Genomic DNA, 23,817 nt, shown 5'->3' on the forward strand with positions numbered 1-23,817 from the left:
TTCAATGGTCTAGTTTTTTTTTCCTGACATGTAGGCCCATGCTGTTGATATTGATGCACTTATTACAGCCGTTGGTTATTCTTTTGGTCTACCGAAGGCGACAAAACTTTTGGCATTATCGCTGTGCATCGTTCAGAGAACATCCTTGCTTTCATGAGGACAGGGAATAAATAGCCTCGTGTTTGTCTTTTACAACCAGCTTTCGGGTAACTTAGCGAATGCAGATTTCAGTCTCAGTTCTCTTCAGGCACGTTAATGACTCATCTATGTATCCACTGAAGATTCCTTCAGACCGCAGCAGAAACTGAGTTACACTGAAAGAAATGGTGCTAGTAAAATCAACAAATCGGTTCTGTTGTTCTTGACTTAACGGAGATTCGGTGAAATTGATCGAATTATGGTTAATTCGACCGAGTTCTTTGTCAAGCGAACAAATTAGTTTAGTCATTTCAACAGAAGAGAAATTGTCGCTCTTAAGTTAACAAAATTCTGTAAAATTGACAGATTCCTAATCAATCTAACTGATTTTTTTGTTAACACAACTGATCTCACTGATCATTTCAACAGCGATCAACAGTCAATACATGAGCAAATCTCAAAGAGAATTTTACGCTTACTGCGCTCTCTACTTTGTACTTATGTATGCTTTGTACTATATGTATGCACATATTTACGCATGTATATGGCGGCCGCCGTGGTGTGATGGTACATAGGTACTTTCGTACAAAGCTGTCGCAACAACTTTTTTTGTTCATTTGACTACTAAAACGGTCAATTACGAATCAACGATTTGTGCGCAGTTGATTCAACATCTTGTTGCGATGAATAAAAATTTACAGAAATTTCGGTTGAATTGACCCGTATTTCGGTTGACAAGGCGCGCCAGTCGCTCCTTCGCTCCGCCAACCGGCGCCAATTGGTCACACCAAGGGAGTTAAAATCGTTTTCCACCTGGTACTTCCAACGGAGTGGGGGCCGCCCTCTACCTCTGCTTCCATAGGTGGGTTCCGATAGAAACACTTTTTTGGCCGGAGCATCATCATTCGCATAACATGGCCTAGCCAGCGCAGCCGCTGCGTTTTAATTCGCAGGACTATGTTGATGCCTGCGTATAGCTCGTACAGCTCATCATCAAATCTTCTTCGGTACTCGACATCGCCAACACGTAGAGGTCCATAAATCTTTCGAAGAACTTTTCTCTCGAACACTCCCAAAGCCGCTTCATCTGCTGTTGTCATGGTCCATGCTTCTGCCCCATATAGCAGGACGGGTACTATAAGTGACTTGTAGAGTATGATTTTCGTTCGCCGAGAGAGGACTTTACTTTTCAATTGCCTACCCAGTCCAAAGTGGCATTTATTGGCAAGATTAATTCTTCGCTGGATTCCAGTGCTGATGTTGTTGCTAGTGTTGATGCTGGTTCCCATACCTTTAGATCCTACTATATTATACCAAAATATATCAAAGCTATTATTAGACGCATCTCCCTCCACTGCTAATACAGGACTTCTCCAACGAATTTCTTGCAGGGAGCTCTTTTATATTCTCATATAAAACCACTAATCTCTTTTCTGTTTTATAGTGCGCAAAATGAATCAGAGACACGCAAATGGAAAAATGAAGTTAAGCGCCTACAAAATGCCTTAGAGCTTTTGAAGAAGAGTAACAATACAACGCCTGCGGGTGCCATAAAGAAACCAATAGAAGTTGGTAATGAGAATCTGCCAAATGCTTCCACAACTGCTAATAATTTAATTATGAATCAAGAAGTACAAAGATTGACCAATGAAGTTATTGCGCTTAAGGAAGCGAATAGAGCTTTAGAAGAAAAGAAAATGGTAAGTGAAAATCTTGTTATAACAGCATGCGTTTTGTTTCTGAGTTAACTGCATGGGTTTATCAAAGCTTTTGTTTGTTATTTTGTTTTTGAGTCGGATTAATAATTTAAAGGAAGGCGCTTTATATCAAGAACATATACGTTTGACGTATTACGCCAGCTGTATGCATAAACAATTTCTCTGACGACGAGATTCCATAGTAGTTCAGAAAACTCATCTTGTAATGATTCCATGAATCCCACGAATTGAGAAAATATTTTCATGAAAACTTCATTTCTATTCTAATTATTTTAAATATACCAGAGCATCTGCGTCCAAGCGGCAAAAGAGGGTCCAAAGTGAAGATAACGACTTTTCCTGAGCAACGAAGGAGACTTGGCCTTGTGAAACTTCTCGCCGCGCTGCCTGAGAGTCTTTTGATCAATGCACTCGGGGTCGTATTAGTCGCATTACCACCGAAAGCGAGTATTGATCCTATATGCCGAATGCAGCACTGTCTGTATATTCGAAACAGTATCTTGTGGCAGCCAGTGAGCTTTCGAGAAATGGCTAAAGCTAGGTGGTAGCTGCCATGGTAGCTGCCTTCTGTATATTTTACAGTCACTCTGAAAAAATAATAGATAGTAGTTACACTGTGAAACATATGCTCCTAATTGATAGACAGCGCAGGGGATGAACCTGACTATGACAAACAGACTCACTCGAAATAACACTGTAAGTCGATCGGGAGAACACTGTGAGTCAATTGAAGTCTTAAATTACAAATAAAGACTCGGAAAGGTCCTTGCCAAAAATCATTCAAATAAAAGCTCGATCCACAATATTAAGTATAGCCAGGGGTAGAAACGGTTTAGGGCATCAGGGAATCCTAAGTGTCAGGTTGGGTTGGAGAAGGTATTTTTGGGAAAAACTGGACCTTGGCTGCTTTTGCCAATCTAAAAAGACTTTAACGTGAAAACTTACGGGAGAGAATCCCTCATTGCTAGAGCTTGGAAGAAAGATCCAATAAGGAATTAGATCTGGTCCCTATTCTTAACGAATATAAATACGCAAGTACGTTGAAGATTGAGACTAACGCTGACGATGACCATTTTTGATTTCTATTCGCCTTCCCTTCCATAATGAGGGGACTCATGCAACAAACCATATCCACTCCTTCTTCCCCTCTCCTTCAGTTACCATATATTTTTTTCAAATAGATCTATCTTTGATCCAGGTGCTCCCAGTAATAGTTTGCATAAAAACAAACCGCATATATAGGAATAATTTATCGAAATGATCAGTCCCTCGTGCATTTCCAGGAGAAAAGGCCTCCTAAATAATAACATAGGTAAAAGTCTACTTAAGCGCCGAATTTCAAGAGATTGGAGTCATAAATAATATATTTTATAGATCACTATCTGACCCATTTCCCGGACAAAAGAATTTTCTATAAAAGCTACTTAAGTATAACCTTTTAAGTAAATCGGATATAAAATTTCGGTGATGTCACAAACGATGCGCAACATATGTTGTTGAAAGGGCTGCAAGCCAAGCTACGCCTACCACATCGAAGACCCTGGGTTCACGTAGGTTAGATTAGGTTCAAGTGGCTGCTGTCCACATCGGAGCGACACACTTAGGCCTTTCTAGGCCCATTGTGAAACCACACGGCTAACTAAGCGTCGTGTACTGACCTAAGCTATATTAGTCAGATCTACTAGAAGCATCTTGCCCATGAAACGTTGCCTTTTCCTACAGAGCGCTGGACATTCGCAAAGTAGATACCTAATAGCTTCAGGCTCTTCTTCGTTGCCGCAGCTTCTACAATAATCATTAAATGGAGCGCCAATCCTTTCCGCATGTGGTCCAATACAAACGTGATCAGTGAGAAGACATACGACTAGGTGAGATCCCTCTTACGGAGGGTGAGAAGTTCTCGTGATCTCTTCTCAATCCATTCAGCCTATGTGAGTTTTGCCGTGTGGCATCTATCATGATGCTTTCACTTGGCTCCGACTTCCATCAGTAGAGCCTCCTTTATCTTGAGCTTACAGGTGGAGAGCGGCATGCCCAACCGCTTCCAGGATGGCGAAAGTGGAAGGGAGGTACCCTTTCTTGCAAGCTCATCCGCCATCTCATTACCTGGTATGCCCTTATGTCGCGGAACCCATACCAGATACAGAGTAAACTATTCAGCCATCACGTTAAGTGATCTGCGACAGCCTACTGCAGTTTCAAAATTAGTTGTGACAGAGTCAAGGGCTTTCAGTGCTGCTTGACTGTCTAAGAAAATATAAATGTGCTTCTGAGAGACTGAGACTGGGTTCACGTAAGCAACATAAAAATTTTAGAAATAAGTTTTTTCAATTAGTAGAAAGTTTTCCTAAGCGACGTCGCCCCGCGACAGTGATTTGGCACACACTCCGCGTGTATTTCTGCTATGAAAAGCTTCGCAGTGCAAACTCATCTGCGTTGCAGTTGCCGTTCGGAGTCGGCATAAAACATGACACCTACATCCCGCTAATTTGTAGGAGAAACTAAAAGGAGCACGACACAAATTGGAAGAGAAGCTCGGACTTAAGTCTCTTCGGAGGTTATCGTGCCTTTTATTTATTAAAAAAATATTTTTATTTTACTATGAAAAAAATTCTCTTATATAAATTTTGGGCAGACGTATGTCATTTAAAGACTGGTATTGAAAAGAACGGGCCAAGTAGGTCTTGGTGTTTTGCTCTAAGAAAGTTAGGGTTTTAAATTTTATATATTTCAGAGATAAAGAGGCTAATTGATATGCTTCTTTTTATACTCAGCTGAGCAGAGCTCAAAGAGTATATTAACTTTGTTTTTATTGATATTGTGACGTATATTAGCAACATTAAGGGATACTATGATCTCTAAACCAATACAAAGCAGTGACTTGTATGCACATCAACAAATCAATCATTATGTCTATACATATATCCATACAAGCAGCGGAGAGCAACGCACAAACACATGCATATATCTGAGATACTCCCAAAAGTAGGCAATCACATATACACGCGCATAGGCTATGCGAGAAGCTATAATAATCGTGCATCTGTAGATATAGCTAAGAAATTTATAGCTGGTAAACGATTAGTAAATCCTAGAAATAGAAACGCTTAAAAGTATGCGAACGAGACATTAAAGTGTATAAAAGGAGTTAAAGTTGAGAAAGCAGTATTCAGTTTGATTTAAGCACGCTATCTGTTGAGAAGTAGAAGTGTTATCGTGAAAGTAGTCTAATAAAGACCATTTTGCATGATTGAATATTGGATTTATTTATTCAGCAGTTTAGCGATACGAACGTTAGTAGAAGGTGTGAAATAAGCGGAATATCCCAAATTCGTTACAATATGCTTCTTGTTATACTCAGCTGATCAGATCTCACAGAGTATATTAACTTTGTTTTTATTGATTTCAATGCAATAGCATAACGAGAAGTGTTTTATTTATTCTATTGATACATACAACAACAATTTTGCACATTTAAAAAATCTTTCCATAGATTTTATGCATACATTCCGTAAACTTATTGATTGTACGACCTAGAGACGGACAATTGAAAATTTCCCAAACAAAAGCCACAAAGGCCATTGTTAGACCTATAAACAGCAAACCAAAAGCTGCTTGAAAATGAGCCAACTTAAGCACTACCGGATCTTCATCATTAATCGGATTTCGTACGTTCTTCTTACCGGACTCCAAGAATTCTGCATTTATCATACTCTCCCAATGAGTTAAGAAACCAAATTCAAGCGTACTACGCACCAAATTGTTAATGAAACCCAAATATGGTGAACCCAGCGGTACAATGTAGACGGAATGAAATGGCACCAAACAATCGGGCATGACGTGAAAGAGAGGACGGCCCTTTGACGAGTGCCTACGTGCATTCGCTGCAAATAAAGCAAAATGATATTTCTGTACATAAGCATACGACAAATTGGTATTCTTAATTTTTTCCACAATATTTTCATCATATTCAACCTGCAATTTTCTTTTTAGTGCAACTTCATATGGATTTGTGTTATTCAAATATAAATCCAAGTGTTTCTTATGACGCGCATAAGCCATTATTGTATAAGGTGATACGGCAAGATCTTGTATCGTATTTATATCCTCATTATATTTGCGAAAAACGAGACTACTTGTTAGATTGCCCTTGAAAGCATTACAAATCAACATACCATAGAACAGCCAAAAAAATAGAAAAATACGTAAAGATATACGTTTGGGTATGCGTGATGAAGCCATAGTTAATGTTGTGGCATAAAGTTGCAGCAAATCAAATTCTCGCTTAGATAAACGTAAATGTACTAAATTACAAAATGTATATGCCAGTGGTATCGATAAGAGTACCGTTAACCAAACTGCTAACGTAAACGAACGAAATAAATTCCAAAATATTGATGCTAATTCAGCTTTTGGTACCAAAACGCATAGATCATTACGTCCAAGCAACGACGTATATTCCACTTTTCCCTCAAATGATTTCACAGCCAAAAAACGTGTATTTATTGCTAAATCATCAATTTCCTGTGTAATCTCTTGTACACAAATATCCGATTGTAACGAAAAATCACCAAAACTACTAACACGATGTATAACACGCGTAGCATTTAAACGTTCTGCTATAAATCTTGACATTAATCCATCAGCGCCCTTTACAATTTGTTCATTGCAGTTATTTGTCATAGTTGGTATTAAACCATTGGCACCAAGCACAATTTGATTAGTACAATCATTATCGAATATAGCACGCACTTCATCGTGGTACATGCACATACGTAATGGTTTACCGCCCATATTTGGTATATTCCTTGGAAAGAGTTGTGCTTGATTTGGCAATTTATCACCCTCTAATAATGATAGTTTTATAAGAAAATCATTATTGAATGGATTGTACCGGTAGATGTTTAGCTCTCCGTCACGATGAAACATTATAACAATATTAAGAAACCAAAGTTTCCAAAATTTTTTGAAAGCTCGTTGCAACCATGCATCGTTGAGATTAGCCGAGTTCACGACAAGCATAATTATGTAAGATAAATGTTTGGCACGTGATCTCTTTCGTAGGATTGAGAGATCAATTTGTTGTGAGATATCATGAAAGATCATTATCAAATGCATTAATACACCGTCGTTTTGTATGACTTCTAGTGGTGCGGTTTTGCGGCTGTTCCTGTTGAGCAAAATAAAATGCATTACATTATATAATTTACTATTAATAAGCTCTCGCTCGTTTTATTCTACTCGTTGTTGTAAAAATGTATTATTTAAAGAAAGGTGTGAGGACCAAGTATTCTTGAAGTTCGGTGTGTAAGCAAAATGGTTTTAAATTAACTATGGCTCGCACAGCGCACGGTGGGGTATTTGATCAATTTAGCTGACCAAAAGTAGATTTTTCAAAATATTCCAATTTTTTTTATGCTCAGCGTGCTTTGAACACAGAGTGTATTAACTTTGATTGGATAACGGTTGGTTGTACAGGTATAAAGGAATCGAGACATATATCAAAATCATGAGTATCGAAAAAAAATTTGATTGAGCCATGTCCCTCTGTCCGTCTGTCCGTTAACGCGATAACTTGAGTAAATATTGAAATATCTTCACCAAATTTGGTACATGAGTTTATCTGGACCCATAATAGATTAGTATTGAAAATTAGCGAAAACGAATGATAACCACGCCCACTTTTTATATATAAAACATTTTGGAAAATACAAAAAACCTGATTATTTAGTAAATAATACACCTAGAATGTTAAAATTTGACGTGTGGACTGATATTGAGACTCTTGATACAAATTTAAAAAAAATTGTTAAAATGGGCGTGGCACCACCCACTTGTGATAAAATCAATTTTACAAATATTATTAATCATAAATCAAAAATCGTTAAACCTATCGTAACAAAATTCGGCCGAGAGTTTGTCTTTACTGTAAGGAATGATTTGAAGAAAAATTAACGGAATCGGCTAAGGACCACGCCCACTTTTATACAAAAGATTTTAAAAGGGTCTTGGACGAATAAAATAAGATATATCTTTGCAAAAAAGAGCTTCGTATCCATGGTATTTCATTTCCCAAGTGGATTCATAACAATAAATAGCAAAAACTTGAAATTTAAAAAAATGGGCGTGGCACAGCCCCTTTTATGACTAAGCAATTTTCTATCTTTCGGGAGCCATAATTCGAAGAAAAATTTACAAAGCGTAACAAAATTGGGCACACATATTTTTCTTATAGCAGGAAATATTTTTAGAAAAAATGGGCGGGATGTTAAAGACCACGGCAACTTAGATATAAAACAAATTTAAAAGGTTTAAAAGGGTCGTAGACTAGAATAATAACCTATAACTTAGCAAAAAATAGTTTTGAATCAATGATATTTCACTTATCAAGTTTTACTGTAAGAGGAAGTGGGGAGACATTTTTCTTTTAAACGGGCGGTGCCACGTGTTATGTAGAAAAGTAATTTATCTGAAATGAAATGTACAATTGAAGCTCACGATAAGTATGTAATGTTCGGTTACACCAGAACTTAGACACCTTTACTTGGCGTTCCTAGATGTCCACTGAATATTAGTATACATACCCCAAAACCTATCTGCAACGTCAACGATCTAACCGCGCACATGCAAAGTTGTATAAAAATTGTGTGCAGTGGATTAAAAAGAAATATACCTTTCTAACCTAAATACTTGTTCACTTGTTTAGCCTTAATCACATCTAGTTACATTTTCTTTTAGGACAGGTAAATGTGGTTTTAATTCATATGGTAACGAATATTAGCAACACTAAGGGGTACTGTCATCTCTAAGCCGATGCTAAGCAGTGACGTGTATGCACATCAATAATTCAATGATTATGTCTACACATATGTACGTACACGCAGCGGAGAAGCAACGCACAAACACATGCGCATGAGCTGTGAGAGAAGCTATAAAAATTCTGCATCTGTAGTTATAGCTGAGAAACTTATAGCAGATAACCACCTAGTAGATTCTAGAACAGAACCGCCTAGAAATGTCAACGAGGAAACCAAACACTATAAAAGGCAGCATCAGTAGAGGCGCGACAATCAGTTGAATTTAAGACGCTAGCTAGCGAGCAATAGCAGTATTATTTTGAAAATCAATTTGATTTAAGCAAACTATTGGTTGTGAAGTATCAGTGTTATTGTGGAGTACTTTAATAAAGGCCATTTTGCATTATTCAATATTGGAGTTATTTGTTCAACAGTTTAGTGAATCGAAGTTAGCAGAAGGTTGCAAATAAGAGGATTTGCAGTAAATTCGTAACAATATGTTAGATTTTTTATATCGAATATTTTAAACTGAGTTATTCTACTTGTAATGCTACTGCTTTTAAATTTTAAATTTTTTAAAAATCTTGCAAACAAAAAGGTATATCTTTTTTTCATGGCATATCACATCAGGAATTTTTTCATAGTTTAATAAGAACGGCTGCGCATACCCGCGATTTTTTGAGTGGTAAGAGACTGTCGTGAACACTGCAGAGCTGTATGTTAGCTGACTTATCTTGCTTTGTTGATTTTCCGACAGGGTGGATAAATGATGTATATTGGAACGATTTTCCGTCATCCCTTGTCAAATTTGGTTTTGAGACAAACCAGTTTCGGCGTTGTGCCATCATAAGTGTCGATCTTCGTTCTCGACACTGTATGTTAGTCTTTATCCTTGGTATCCGATGTATCCAACAGTACGAACAATTCTAATTCATGGCACAATTGTTATTGAAAATTCTTTATTGCCTATCGACCAATTATCAGAAGAAGCCAGTGAAGTAAGGAACAAACATTTTCGACTTTATCGTGATAGTTTTGCAAGAAAACGTTCAAGAACTTCTTGCAACTTCGATGTAAGGAACAGATTGCTCTTAAGTTCGGATCTTTTTTTCACGGGAAGGAGGCCCCCAATAAAAAAAAACATCAATGCCATTGTCAAACGAGACTTGTTGTTTTTGTTGTAGCAGTGTCAAAAGAGAGTCAAGGGATGCTGCTTTCTGCTGAACTTTTTTTCATAGAAATTGAATATGACGAAGACGACATTTTGATTGATACTAATGATGAATAATTGAATCATGAATTTACTATCAAATACTTCTTTTTCTTTTTTTCGAGAAAGTTGTGGATATATGAGGTTAAAACCCTACCTAAAAATTTATTTATTGGAAAGCGGGAGCGGAATACCTTTCCTTTGATACCCTTATTGGCATATCTCATGCAATTTTTTTTAACTTAAAAAAGGTGGCAACCTTGCGAAAACATCCACAATGGCAATACCTAGGTGAAAAGTCTTAAATTGTAATACTATATCGATGTTCCAAATTTGATTCAAATCGGTTAAGCCGTTTCCAAGATGGTAGTGAATATACAAAATATATAAAAGAAGGTGTGGTGGCAGCCTTAAGTGGCAACCCTACTTAAAAATGTCAATAGAAATGCGGAGTAAAATACTTTTCGTTTGATACCCATATTGACATATCTCATGCAATGCCAAAAATTGCCTCGGATCCATCCGAAAACGGGGGCCCGTTGTTTCCATTCATAGCAATGAAGTGAGACAACCCTTTTTTGAACGGAAATAACTGCTGTTTCAATTTTGGTCAGCTAGATTGATCAAATACCCCACCGTGCAGCGGTTGAATTCAAACAGGGGCAACTTAACCAGAAACAAATAATTTCTAGGGTTACGAAAAAACCTACTTCATAGTTGTATTTTTATTAAAATTTCTACTCGGCGGAATTAGTTGATATCTCTTTTACAATTATTAAGCGGTCTAGCAATGCATACTCATTTCAAAGAAGAGTTCCTGCATATTTGTCACGGGTGGGACAAACTTTGTCGTTGAATAAGTCCTTAACAACTTCAAAGAAATCAAAGCTGTATTATTTCTTTATTTAAAACGAGTTTCTAACATTGTATAACAATATGAAATAAGAGAAGAACTTGCAAAATTTACAACAACAACTTTTGACTTTTTTTGTAACTGGTGGGACAAAGCTAAACATATTCGGTAGATCTAATAAACTTAATATATATAAATTTCGTGTTACGTTGTTTTTATCCGATGCACTCCTAAGCTACTAAACAGATTTCAATCAAATTTTGACACCGTGTGCAATTTGATCAAAGAAAGATAGGATAGCGTTCCTGTGAAATTTCCAGGGACCGATCTATTCAAACAAATTCTAATTACGGTTCGATTTGCCTGAAATTTGGTTTAAAGGTTGCCCTATGCCTAGATTAGTATTTACGATACTTTCTTCCGGGAAGGGCCAGGGATCAATCTTTTCGAACAAATTCTATTCTTGGTTCGATTTACCTGAAATTGGGTAGCCCTTTGCATAGATTAGTATTTTTGACACTTTTTTCGGGAAATAGAGCAGGGGCCGACTTGGACTAGAACTGGGACTGCGACTGCGACTGGGACTTACACTAGCACTGGGATTGTGACTGGAACTGGGACTGGGATTGGGACTGGGAATGGGACTGGGACTGGGACTGGGACTGGGACTGGGACTGGGACTGGGACTGGGACTGGGACTGGGACTGGGACTGGGACTGGGACTGGGACTGGGACTGGGACTGGGACTGGGACTGGGACTGGGATTGGGACTGGGATTGAGACTTGGACTTGGGGTGGGACTGGAGAAGAACAAAAAGAAATAGAGAGAAGGGAAAAGATGAAAGGAGAAAGAGATAGAGTTAGAAGAAGATAGAGGGATATGGATAGATGGAGCGGAAAAGACGAAGGGGGAGAAAGAGACGCAAAAAAGAGAAGGGGAGAGGGAAGAGTGAATAAAGAGATAAGGAAAAGGGGGGGGGGGGGAGGGGAAGGGAGAGTAAGAAGTAAAAACTGCTCAAAAGCTGTGCAGATAGACCAAAGCTAGGGCAGAGCAACGTTTGCCGGGTTTGCTAGTAAGAATATGTGGCGTATGTTATTTTGTATTTTAATCAGCTCTATAAAACAATGATAAGTTAAAACTGCAGTTTTTCAATCTTTACTTTAACTGAAGTTTAAGCTGAGCTTAAGCGGCCGACCTGGCAGGGTTAAACTCTAGTTAACCTATCGGGGATTTGCGTTCGTTCGAAATGGCGTCGAGTATACCCAACAAACATTTGGGCTTGAGTGCCATTAGAGCTCATGTTGATCACTAGCATACCTCAAAATCACAAGAGTTGTTAGAAAACAGTGGGGCAACTTGAGAACCATATCGTACTCAGCAAAAGAGGGAATTTTTTATAAAGCGATAAACGCTATTACACAAGTTGCAAAATTGTAGTTTCCAGCTTGTGGTTTTTTGACTGGACGCAAGTAAGATTCCTATACTAAAGTATTTTCACGAAAACAAAAAAAAAATATATATAAATATATTTTTGATAAATTACGCTTCGTTATTGCTATCAATCAGGTGTTTATTTCCTACAATAAATAGCTGTCGGCTTTCATGGTACCAGCTTGGAGATTTTTCAACTCTACCTCAACTCGATATCCAATGTAGGATATCAACTGGAGAAAGGTGTTGAATATTCATTTGAAAAATGTACATTTCTCAAAATCTCTCAAAGGTGGAATAATAATTTGAAAATGCTAATGACGTTGGTGATCAACTCGAGAACTATAAATTTTATAAAGTTTCTGAAAGGTTGGATAGTGATTGGAGAATGAAGTTGGATATGAACAAAGGTTGAATAATAATTTGAAAATGCTAATGACGTTGGTGATCAAATCAAGAACTAAAAATTTTACAAAATTTCTCAAAGGTTGGATAGTGGAGAATGAAGTTGGATATCAACTTGAGAACTGTCTGTTTAACTAGATAATGATGTTGGATATCACCTCCGGAACTTGATATATATTTCGCAGTAGAAATATCTTTTAAATATTTGTTGGGTAAGCAAATTCCAGCTGTTGTCGTATCTACAAATTATCTAGATAATAAAAATCCAATGTTGCCGTACAAAAAAGCCTACCCCAAAGGTAGCCTTAAACTGTGACAAAAAAGCTGCTCACTAGTTTAACTGGAGTTTAAATTGGACTAGAGTTTAAGCAAACTTAGCTTAAGCTTAGCTTAACCAACTAATGGAAAACCGTGCCTAAGAGGAAAAAAGGTAATGAAAATGCATTTAAAGAATAAATTTAATAATTTTGGGTTGATTGCAGGTTTTTACAACTTTTGTTTCCACACAGACTCAAGTTTTTTGAGAAAAATTATCTCCACACCAAGGTTCATTTTCTCATGGAACCTCCGAGATTTAATGAAAATTTCCAATAAATATTTTAGAAAAAAATAGTTTTCCACTAAAAAAACTTTCTCGCCAATTACACACCTCAATGTTACATATGATGTACCACAATCACTTAAACGCCGTAATATTTCACCCGAATACCCCGATGAAGTTTTATTTTCGAAATACACATACACCAATTTCGTATGAAATCCGCACAAAATTGAGCCCGCATCCTCAATTACAGGCATCTTAATAATCGACCTGCATGGCAGTAGACGACCTTCAACTGAAAATGCAAGACCGCATAACGCCAAAGAAATGCAAGCGATTTGAAGCAAAATTGTTATTGACATTCTGACAAGGACGTGTGAAATGAAGCACAACAACTGTTGACACTTACTTGGTGGTCGATTGTTTTTATAGATGGATAGGACATCCAAAAAGTTGCATACGTACTTAGTGACATGTATATACATTTAGAGAACAGCGTAATGCATTAATGGACGGTTTTTTTAAACAAAATATAAAGTAAATACATCACATTTGATGACAGCTAATATTATGATTAATTTCATTAATGTAATCCATTTATAGCGCATTTGACAGTTGATGTTGTTATTATTTTCATATAACATATATAATTTTCAAACCTTTCAATGTAAGAATTGCAACCATGTCATGCTGTACTGAAATTGGCGCTGAATGGCAAATGTTGTTGCTTCATAGATAATTACAATAATTTTGTTTGTTTTTGAGCATGGATGGGTTAGATAAAAAATATTGTGTCACTTAGTGTTAATTAAAGTTTTGTAATTGAATAAAAGTTTTCGATTGACCTCGTTCTATTCAGCCTGGTTGGGACGGACAGCGCGTTGAAGTTTACGCAAATAGGAAACTGTTCTGATCACAATTTCCCAGGGGGCCGAGGAAGCCGATTATTTTGCATGCGATTCAAGTATATTTTTGGTAACCAATAAACCGCACGAGTTGCAGCTGTCGTTGATAGCGGGTACTACTCTGATGCTGAGGGACTCTGCTTAATACAAATGAGTAGTTTTGGAAAGGAAACTATACTAGAGGGAAAACGCTCAAGAGCGTGTAAAGAAAGCAGCGTTGGCAATGTAAAGCTTTCGAGGAGCTGTTGCGCGAATGTGAGGACTATCGCCGTGTATTAACATGTGGTTATACACTGCTGTGGTTAGGCCAATCTCTTAGGTACTAAACCATATCCAGAAGGTACAAAAAGTGCTCTATTCTGCGTGGGGGGAGGGCTCTGCGTACTACCTCTGTGGAAGCGCTGGACACTGTTTTTATTGTCTTGCCAATAGATATAATGGCCAAGCAATGCGCGGCCTATTCTGCTATGCGGCTGCGAAGCTATCCGGGTAGAAAGGCAATGTGGATGGCCATGTAATCATTTTTAAGAATCTGGATTAGCCCTTCTAAGAACATTGCGCACCGAATATCTTTTTTGATATGAAGTACGATGTGTTCATCCTGAATGTTGGTTAAAGAAGCCACCGGACTTGGCAGCTCCAAACTGCATAAAAAGGTGGGAAGCCTATCCAAAACTTGCAGCATTTTTCAAGCAGAGGTTGCTGCAATTAACGAAACCGAGAAAGGCTGTTCACGGCTGTAATAAAATTTTTATATATTTTGACAGCCAGGCTGCACTAAAGGCGTTTGAATTGATTACTTGTAGGTACAGGACAGTAGAAGGGCGCGAATCTCTTAACGAGATTACTGAGCAAATTTTCCTAAGTCTGGTATAGGTGCATGGACACTCGTATATACCGGGCACTGGACACTCGTATATACAGCTCAGTCATAATTACGAAGGGCCTCTCCGAGTCGTTCGAAACTAAACGAGGTTTTAGACAGGGCGACCCTCTATCGTGCGATTTCTTTAAATTGATGATGGAGAGAATTGTACTAACTGCAGAACTTAACCACTCTGAAACAGTGTTATATAAAAGTATAGCGATATCATCGGCCAGAAAACCCGTGTCGTAAGTTTTGCTTACTGAAAACTGGAAAAAGAAGCGGTAAAGATGGGTTTGATGGTGAATGAAGGCAAAATGAAGTACCTGTTGTCATCGATCAAAGAGTCAGCGCATATGCGCCTTGGCAACCCCCCTATTGCTGGTAGCCATAATTTCGAAATTGTAAAAGACTTCGTTTATTTCGGAACCAGCATTAACACTAATGAAAACAACAGCTCTGAAATCTAACGAGAATCAGTTTTGCCAATAAATGCTACTTTGGACTAGGTAGGCAATTGAAAAGTAAAATCATCTCTCGGCAAACGAAAATCATGCTCTAAAAGTCACTTATCGTACCAGTCCTCATATATGGTGCATAAACTTGGACCATGACAACATCGGATGAAGCGGCTCTGGGAGTGTTCGAGAGAAAAGTTCTTCGAAATATTTATGGACGTCTACGCATTGGCGATGGCGAGTACCGAAGAAACATTAATTATGAGCTGTACGAGCTTTATGCAGACATCAAAAAAGTTCACCGAATTAAAACGCAGCGCCTGCGTTGGCTAGGCCATGTTATGCGAACGAAAGATGACCCTCCGGCTAAGAAAGTTATTTTATCGGAATCCGCTTATGGAAGCAGTGGAAGAGAGAGGGCGGCCCCACTCCGATGGAAGGAACAGGTGGAGCGCGATTTAAAATCTCTTGGTGTGATCAATCGGCGCCAGTTTGCAGAGCGAAGAAGCGACTGGCGCACCTTGTTGGACGGCGATAACCGTTTAAATGGTTAAGCGGCTACTAAGTAAGTAAATAACTAACTTGCATGTTACCCTCAATTTTTGTTGTTCTGTTCTTGAAAATTGTTCTATAAACAGAACTGTTTTACGCCAGCTAACATTGTTTACAAAGCTGTAAGTGTTGTTTCTTGTTCGCAATTTCATTGCTAAATTTTTCAAAGGTTAAATATTGAAATATCGAAAATCACAAAATAATTGCAGATCAATTGCGACGCTGATAGACGTAAAGCAGCTGATATGCGCACAGTGAAGGATTCCTATGAAATCCGATTGACTCAATTAACTAAATCTGCCAAAAATGAAATTTCACGACTGGTAAGTTTTACGAGGAAGATAAATCTATAAATCTTATAAAATAAAGTCGCTAAATGCCATTTATGCACATAACTTCACACAGAATGTTCCGATTTTAAAACGGTTTTTTGCATTTGAAAGCTTAGCAGCGTGAGATGGTACAGTTAATATAATTTGAAGGTATATATTATAGGGGCGTGAGAAATTGCCAAAATGTAGTAAAAAATCATAAAATTTTTGTTTACACAGCTATAACTCATAAACGGAAGGATGAATTTGAAAAATTCTACTTTTCAGTAAAACTTTGAAATATTTACATTCGTTCTGCATCAAAAAATACTTGATTCCTTCCTTATATCAGCCAAATTGTTTAAACAAAAATAACATTTTTACCAAAAAAATCGTATGTGTGATTGTTCGGTGTCAACTGTGCGAGCAAATTACTTTTGAGTGAGACAGTATGCGACACATACGTATATACACATAGCATTCGCTGCGTTATTTAACTTCGGCCGTAGGTTTATAGGTATGTTTGTGTTTTCATATCAGCTTGACATACATATGTATGTAATAATAAATGGTTAAGAATGCATACATCTCTCGAAAAACACTCTTTCGTTAAAAATATTGAACATTTCCTTAAAATTCTTAAACAAAAGTTTTATTTTTTGGTATTTTTTATGTATCACTATCACTACGTATTATAAAACAGAGTCGCTTGTTCTGTCCCTATGTCCCTTTGAATGCTCAAACCTTTGAAAATAAGCAACGGATTTTGATGCGCTTTTTTTTAGTAGATAGAATGATTGAAGAGGAAGGTTTATATGTATAATAACATCCATTAAATAGTGGAGAAATTCTGTTATTTTTGAAGTTTCTAATGTGATGTATATATATAAAAGAAAGTGGTGTTAGTTACACTATTTATAACTCAAGAACGGATGAACAGATTTGGCTGAAAATTAGTGGAGGGGCAGCTTAGAACCAGGAGACAGACATAGGATACTTTTTATCCCGTTCTGTCTAGGGTCTTGAAATCAAAACGTGGACTTGGGTAATCCTGGGATATGTTTGTCCAAATAGGTATCAAATGGAAGCTGTTTATGAGTACTTTGACACTGGGTATTTTTCGTACCCGCGGGTGACTAGGTTCTCGAGATATAGGCCAAAACGTGGACGCGGGTGCTCCTAGAATGTGTTTATAGAATATGGATAACAAATGAAAGCTATTGATGATAGCTTTACTACAGGGAAGTTTTCATACCTATTGGTGACTATGGTCTCGAAATATAGGCCAACTCGTGGACCGGGGTAACACTAGGATGTGGTTTTACATTATGTGTATCAAATTGAAGCTGTTGATGTGTGCTTTAGTACAAAGTAATCTTTATACCCCTGGGTGACTAGGGTCTCGAAATATAGGCCAAAACCTGGACCCGGATACCCCTAGAATGTGTCTGTAATATGGATATGAAATGAAAGCTGTTGCTGAGAGCTTTAAAGTAGTTTTCATTGTGATATTCGATTTAGTCGCATCAACCTGGAAAAACTGATAAATATGCATGCGAAGCCGAAATAAAGACATGAATTAATAATACCCACATACCTATTTACATACGTCCTATTCAGTTTGCCTGAAATTTGGTATATAAATTTGCCTATATTAGTATTTACGATCCTTTTTTTCCGGGAAGTAGACCAGAGTCGGGTTGGGACTGGGATTAGGACTGGGACAAGGGCTGAGACTCGGAGTGGGACTGGGACTCGGAATGGGACTGGAACAAAATACATACCACCCTCTGGGATTGGCAATAAGGGATGAAGAAGAATGGGAAAAACTTCAGAGAAGAGAAAAGAGGGCAGGAGACTGACAAAGATATAGAGTGAGACGAAGATAGGGATAGATGAAGCGAAAAAGACGGAGAAAGGAGAGATTAAAAGGATTAAGAAAAAGTGAAGAGGGGGGGGAGGGCAGTGCTAGACGGAAAAGCTTATTAAAATGTATCAGATAGACCAAATTTAGGGCAGAACAAAGTCTGACGGGTCTGCTAGTTAAATATAAGCATAAAAGATATATTCCTTCTATAGAAATAGAATATTTCAAAGAGCATCAAAAGCCTAGACTGTTGAGTTACCTCATTTCAGATCAAGGAGCGTCTTATGTACTCACTTAACATTTGATGTTGGTATGATCATCAGTGAGTCATATTTTAAATGACAGCTTAAGTTAGATTAGCAAGCCATGCACTATGAATGAATAAATGAATGAAATAATTTTATGATACAAAGAATGTGGCTTCAAAAAATTGGTTACTCTTTTTTTATTTAATCATAGCCTCCGGTAAGGCACAAGCATTCTTTGGATGTGGAAGGCTGCAGTGAATTTTCGATATATTTGAGTAGCTGCAGGCGATTTTGTGTTGTTTGCTATAATTTTGTAATTGCATGTGATATGCTTTGAGCCGTTGCAGCCGGAAGTGGGTTGGAAAGCGAAAATTTTAATTTACTCTGCGCGACTGCAATTGATATTGAAATATAAAACTTCGCATACTATTTTATAATGAATGCAATGAAGGAAGACATCAAATTTCGTTATTGACCATGCTCTTGGCCAAAGTACTAAATCAATTGGAATAATAAAAATATTTGAAATTTTAATGTATATTTTAAGAGCGTACTAATAAAACCTAGAGATTATAAACTTTTTGTTTTCGAGTTATACCCAAACAGAGAATTGGTATCGCAGAGGAGGGAGAGATTTTAAACAAGAGTTAGGAAGTATAGCTAATCATAGAGATAAAAAACTTAGTGCCTATAACTTGAATGATTTTAGTTCAGTATTTCACTAAACAAACGGTTTGCTATTTGTTAATATAACCAGCAGTTAGGTAAGGTTGAACTGGCCAGTCCGTGAAGACCTCACATAGATTGAATCAGTCCGTAGTGTTACCAGAAGGTGGTTTAAAGATCAAATTGAAAAACCTTATCAGAAACCAGGACTTTTGTTAATAAATAATTCCGTGCTCTTGGAAAATACTAGAAGCTTCTGGGACCTATGCCACTTGCTGCTTCTAGATCTGAAAGTTGTATCACTCCTAATATCTGAAGCCTTAGCATGACAAGCCCAGGGCACGAACCCAAAACGTGCTCGATCGTTTCCTTCAACCCACACTTCTCACATCTTCTGCTGAACAAGCTTAATTTAAAGGCATGTAAGGCCAGAAGGCAGTGCCCAATCAGAATACCCGCCATGAGACAACAGTCCTCTCTTTTTAATGATAGAAGTACCTTTTTTAGTCTGAGGTTGTAAGACCTGCAAATGATCTTCGACATTTTGCAGCCCCGCGCTTGGGTGCACGCTTTTCCCGCTTGGTCGATCATATGCAACTCTTGTCTTATCTTAATCTCGCCCAATCTAATTTGGAAGGCTATGGAGCACGCTTCGTTCGTTCCACGATCGGTAACGTCTCAGGCTATTAATAGTAGACACAAAATCTATCTAAAATGCAATGATCGCCTATAATCAAGAGAGCTTATATCCGATACCTTATCCAAATTTAAATTCTTCCTAGCCTTAATTATTGTGAGGAAATACTTAGGTTTTAGTTAAAACATATTTTGGGCGATATCTCCGATGCCTGTTGAGATATTGAAATAAAGCCCGGTCTAAATAAAGGCTCTGGCTAAGAATCGATGATCATTTCATAAGCGCGGTAGCATTAATCTTAAAATCTTATTAGCGCAAAATCGTACCAAAGTAAAGTATATTGACTTTATATATATCATAACATTATGATATTACCAGGGTCTGTAAGTAATGGTCATTCCTAACAAATTTAACCAATAAAATCATACTAAGTCTTGATTTTGTATTTTTGGAACCATGCAGGGATTCTTTCCATACCATTTTCCATCTTAAATTTTAGGATGATTTTTGTAATTATGTTGGTATAATTAGAGATTTATATTTTGAGATCACTTCGGGATTACATTCGGTACTTTTTCGGAATTATTTGACCAATTATTTCGGAATAGCTTAGAGACAATTTCGACTAATAATTTCGGGATTATTTTAAGATCATTTTGGAATAATTTCAGTTATCCGGGGTTAGTTCTAAATAAATTCGGGACTATTTTCGCGAATGTTTCGGAATGACTTAGGGACTATTTTGGAAATATTATGACATTTTTCGGAGAAATTCCTGTGTATTAATTAGATGATCTGTTTATTATCGGCGAAATATCAGCCCATTATTGTTTTGTTATCAACGTGTTATCGATAAGAAGCGATGTTAAAGAGCTATCGTTTTATTTTGGGTTTATTATCGATAGCAAAATTATCGCCAATCGCTTTGATATAAACTTGTTATCGCTTAATTATCGGGCTGTTATTGGTCGACTTGTTGTAGACGCACTATCAATGTAAAATTTGTAGTTTTATCGTTATCTGTCCGTTGACAACAAATCGATAGCTTTCCGATAGCAAGTTTAAAACAAATCTATTCATTTTAGAGAAGAAATGATAGCTTTTCGATAAGAAGTCAATAAAGTTTTTATAACAAATCGATAACTCGTCTATACTTCGCCGATAAAACGCTGATAACAAACTTCTAAGAGGAGATAACAAATTGATAAAATGTCTTGCCTCCCCGCTCCTTTTCCTTCGCCTGCCGTATTTGTGCAACTTATAAGAATTCACAGATATGGTATTCGTTTACGGAAACTCTGTAAGCTAACACACATGTTTGTAAGTACATACGTCTTAACAGAACGCGATTTATGTATATACTTTCAGTAATTTCTGGCTGACGGACCAAACCTATTATTTAGCTGAGAGAACCCGAAACCAGCAAAACCGATATTTTACAATTATTTAAAGAGTGAATAATAAATAACTGTTTTAATTGAAAATGTTCCTGGCAAAACCCCTGTGAGATTTTTTTTATTTTAGGGATATTGGTTAAGAAGGTCCGGACAATTCAACTCGTACCTATAGGTATAAGTGTAGCATTCCGTAACACACCCAAAATGACATTGAGCATCTGATCAGATACCCTTTTAAATAAAATCAGCTAGAATGACTTTCCTACTGACACCATCAAGTCGAAACATCTACACCTGTTTCAGTTTATATTTAGATAGTTCCAATCCATATTCACAAAATTACAGTTAATATTCGGAAAGTTACAATTCATATTCAGAAATTTGATTCCATATTCAAAAAGTTAATATTCATACTGACTGAGCTGCAATTCATATTCGGAACTCCATTTCATATTCAGAAAGTTGCAATTGATATTCAGAAAGTTACAATTGATATTCAGAAAGTTACAATTGATATTCAGAAAGTTACAATTGATATTCAGAAAGTTACAATTGTTATTCAGAAAGTAACAAGGCATTTTTAAAATTTTCATTTAATATTCAAAAACTTGCAATTCACATTCAAAAAATTTCAACTGATAATCGGAAAGTTATAATTGATATTAAGAAAGTTGCAATTCATATTAGAGCTTACGATTTCTTCTCGAACACAAGCGCGATTTTCGAGACCCAGAAATCGAGAACTCTACTTCTCGTGAGATTCTCGTGTCTCGAGTACTCGTAAATCTCGCGAGCTTCTAGACATTCTTACTTAATCGCTGAATGGACAGTATTTATACACTTGTTTTTTTTTTTTTTTTACTTGTGACTCTTTTGTTGATTATATAACATTATTTATATTGCTTCAATGACATTTAACTCGAAACATATTTGTTATACATATGATTTTTTTTGCAATATTTTATTTTTCAACGAGACATCAAGAACACGGCTTCTCGTGAGATTCTCGAATCTCGAATTACTCGTAAGGCTCGCGAGATTCTCGAATTTCTCGTAACGCTCGCGAGATTCTCGAATCTCGAATTACCTGTAATACTCGCGACCTTACGAGTAATTTGAGATTCAAGAATGTCGCGAGAAGGCGAGACTCGCTAGAAATCTCTTCTGGAACACGTTTGAGAAATCGTAAGCTCTATTCATATTCAGAAAGTTTCACTATGTAGCAAGTGCACTACGTCTGGGACCATATTCCCCAATGTTGAACATAGTAAAGGCATAATGGTCTAAAATAAAGTCCACTATCCCTATCTAACTTAGATTTATTTCAAATCACACAGTTTCCCACGGTGGTCCGCCATGTTCAGATCATTAAGAACCTGCATCCAATTCGAATTACTCTATGTCTAACAACCTATTGAATGTAAGATGTAAAAAAGCACTTCAATATATTCTGAATATGAATTGTAACTTTCTGAATATCCATTGAAACCGTCTGAATTGTAATTTTCTGAACATAAATGTAATTTTATGACTATTAATTGTAAGTTTGTGAATATTAAATGGGACTTCTGAATACGAATTGTAACTTTCTGAATATCAATCGCAATTTTCTGAATATCTATTACAACTTTCTGAATATGAAGTGGAAGTTCTGAATATTAACTGGAATTTTCTGAATAAGAAATGAAATTGTGAATATGAATATTAAACGAAAAAGGTGTGGTAACTTCAAAGTTTTTGATGAAAGTTCATGAACTAACGTGTGAGCTGAGAAGGGCAAAGTTTTTTTTATAACTATAATGTAAAGGCAACCACAATGCAGATGCTAATCAGAAGGGCACATCAGCATTTTGTATATGGCCCCTATTATGAGCATCTTTCGATCTTCGATGTTCGTTGGCTATCGAACATCGAAAATCGAATTAGAAGTTGGTATTATGACACCTCATCTCTGTCGAAATTTTCGTTGTGTACCGAATTTTGTAGCGAATAGAAATTTGTTGTCGACGCTGTATCGAACAGAAAAAGAATTGTTTAAAATGTAAGTTTTTTGTATTTATGTTCTAATTTTTTACTACCTAGTAGTAATTTTAAAATATTTGAATTAAAATTATATAGGTCCAAGGTCGTGAGTACAAAACAACAGCTTGAAAGACTGGTTTCAATTATGGAAAAAAATTCCCATATAGCAAAATGAACTTGCACAAAGGTTCAGGTGACAAAAAAGTGGGATGATATAACAGTGGAGCTGAACTGTTTAGGGCCACCAGTAAGAACGACGGAAAAGTGGATTAAGGTGAACTAGAGAACCATAGAAGTCAATTCTGTATAATACAACTTTATTTTTGTCGTCTCAGGTGTGGGCTGACATGAAGTCAAAAACAAAAACAAAAATGTCGGAGAACATAGTGGAATACCGTGCAACTGGTGGTGGACCAAACAGGTTAAATATCTTTACGCATTCAGAAGAGTCTATAATGGGTTTGTTATGTCTTCAGACCAGTGTAGATCCACCTGGACAAGAGCATGGCCTTAGTACTAATGCGAATGAAGAATGTGAAGATATAATTGTGGAGCGATTATATAGTGATAACTTAGAATCGGATGAGAATTTGGAAGTAAGTGGACAAAGTGGTGCACCTGATGAGGAGAGGCCACGAAAAGCAAATCGAAAAAGTGCAGCAAAAACGATAGGCTCAAACTATTGCAATAGCAGATAGCAAATCAAAAAAATGTTTAAGAAGAGATGCTGAAAACATTGGAAGAGATCAAAAAAAGTGCTCTGGAGACAGAAAAGTATGCGAAGATAACGTATAG

At 36.9% G+C, this 23,817-nt stretch overlaps 2 protein-coding genes and 1 long non-coding RNA gene across 7 annotated transcripts in view; 2 read left to right on the forward strand and 1 right to left on the reverse strand.

Moving 5' to 3' along the window:
* Positions 1-23,817, forward strand: part of Pif1A (PFTAIRE-interacting factor 1A) — a 463,696-nt gene that overhangs the window by 73,294 nt on the left and 366,585 nt on the right. For 3 of the 4 annotated variants that reach the window (XM_067788419.1, XM_067788427.1, XM_067788408.1), the window contains 2 exons: positions 1,583-1,838; positions 16,084-16,197. In XM_067788419.1, coding sequence (XP_067644520.1) covers positions 1,583-1,838; positions 16,084-16,197 — 370 coding nt within the window. The remainder of the gene's footprint in view (positions 1-1,582; positions 1,839-16,083; positions 16,198-23,817) is intronic. The other variant, XM_067788434.1, reaches the window with a different exon arrangement.
* Positions 5,321-23,817, reverse strand: part of Ir85a (Ionotropic receptor 85a) — a 34,483-nt gene continuing 15,986 nt past the window's right edge. For both annotated transcript variants that reach the window (XM_067788584.1, XM_067788579.1), the window contains exon 2: positions 5,321-7,026. In XM_067788584.1, coding sequence (XP_067644685.1) covers positions 5,331-7,026 — 1,696 coding nt within the window. In that variant the 3' untranslated portion in view covers positions 5,321-5,330. The remainder of the gene's footprint in view (positions 7,027-23,817) is intronic.
* On the forward strand, positions 22,905-23,696 carry LOC137252635 (uncharacterized). Its single transcript, XR_010953640.1, has 3 exons — positions 22,905-23,041; positions 23,119-23,296; positions 23,358-23,696. It is a non-coding gene; the product is annotated as an uncharacterized lncRNA (long non-coding RNA).

Source organism: Eurosta solidaginis, chromosome 1, assembly GCF_040869045.1.
Source record: "Eurosta solidaginis isolate ZX-2024a chromosome 1, ASM4086904v1, whole genome shotgun sequence".
NCBI classification, from domain to species: Eukaryota; Metazoa; Arthropoda; class Insecta; order Diptera; family Tephritidae; genus Eurosta; species Eurosta solidaginis.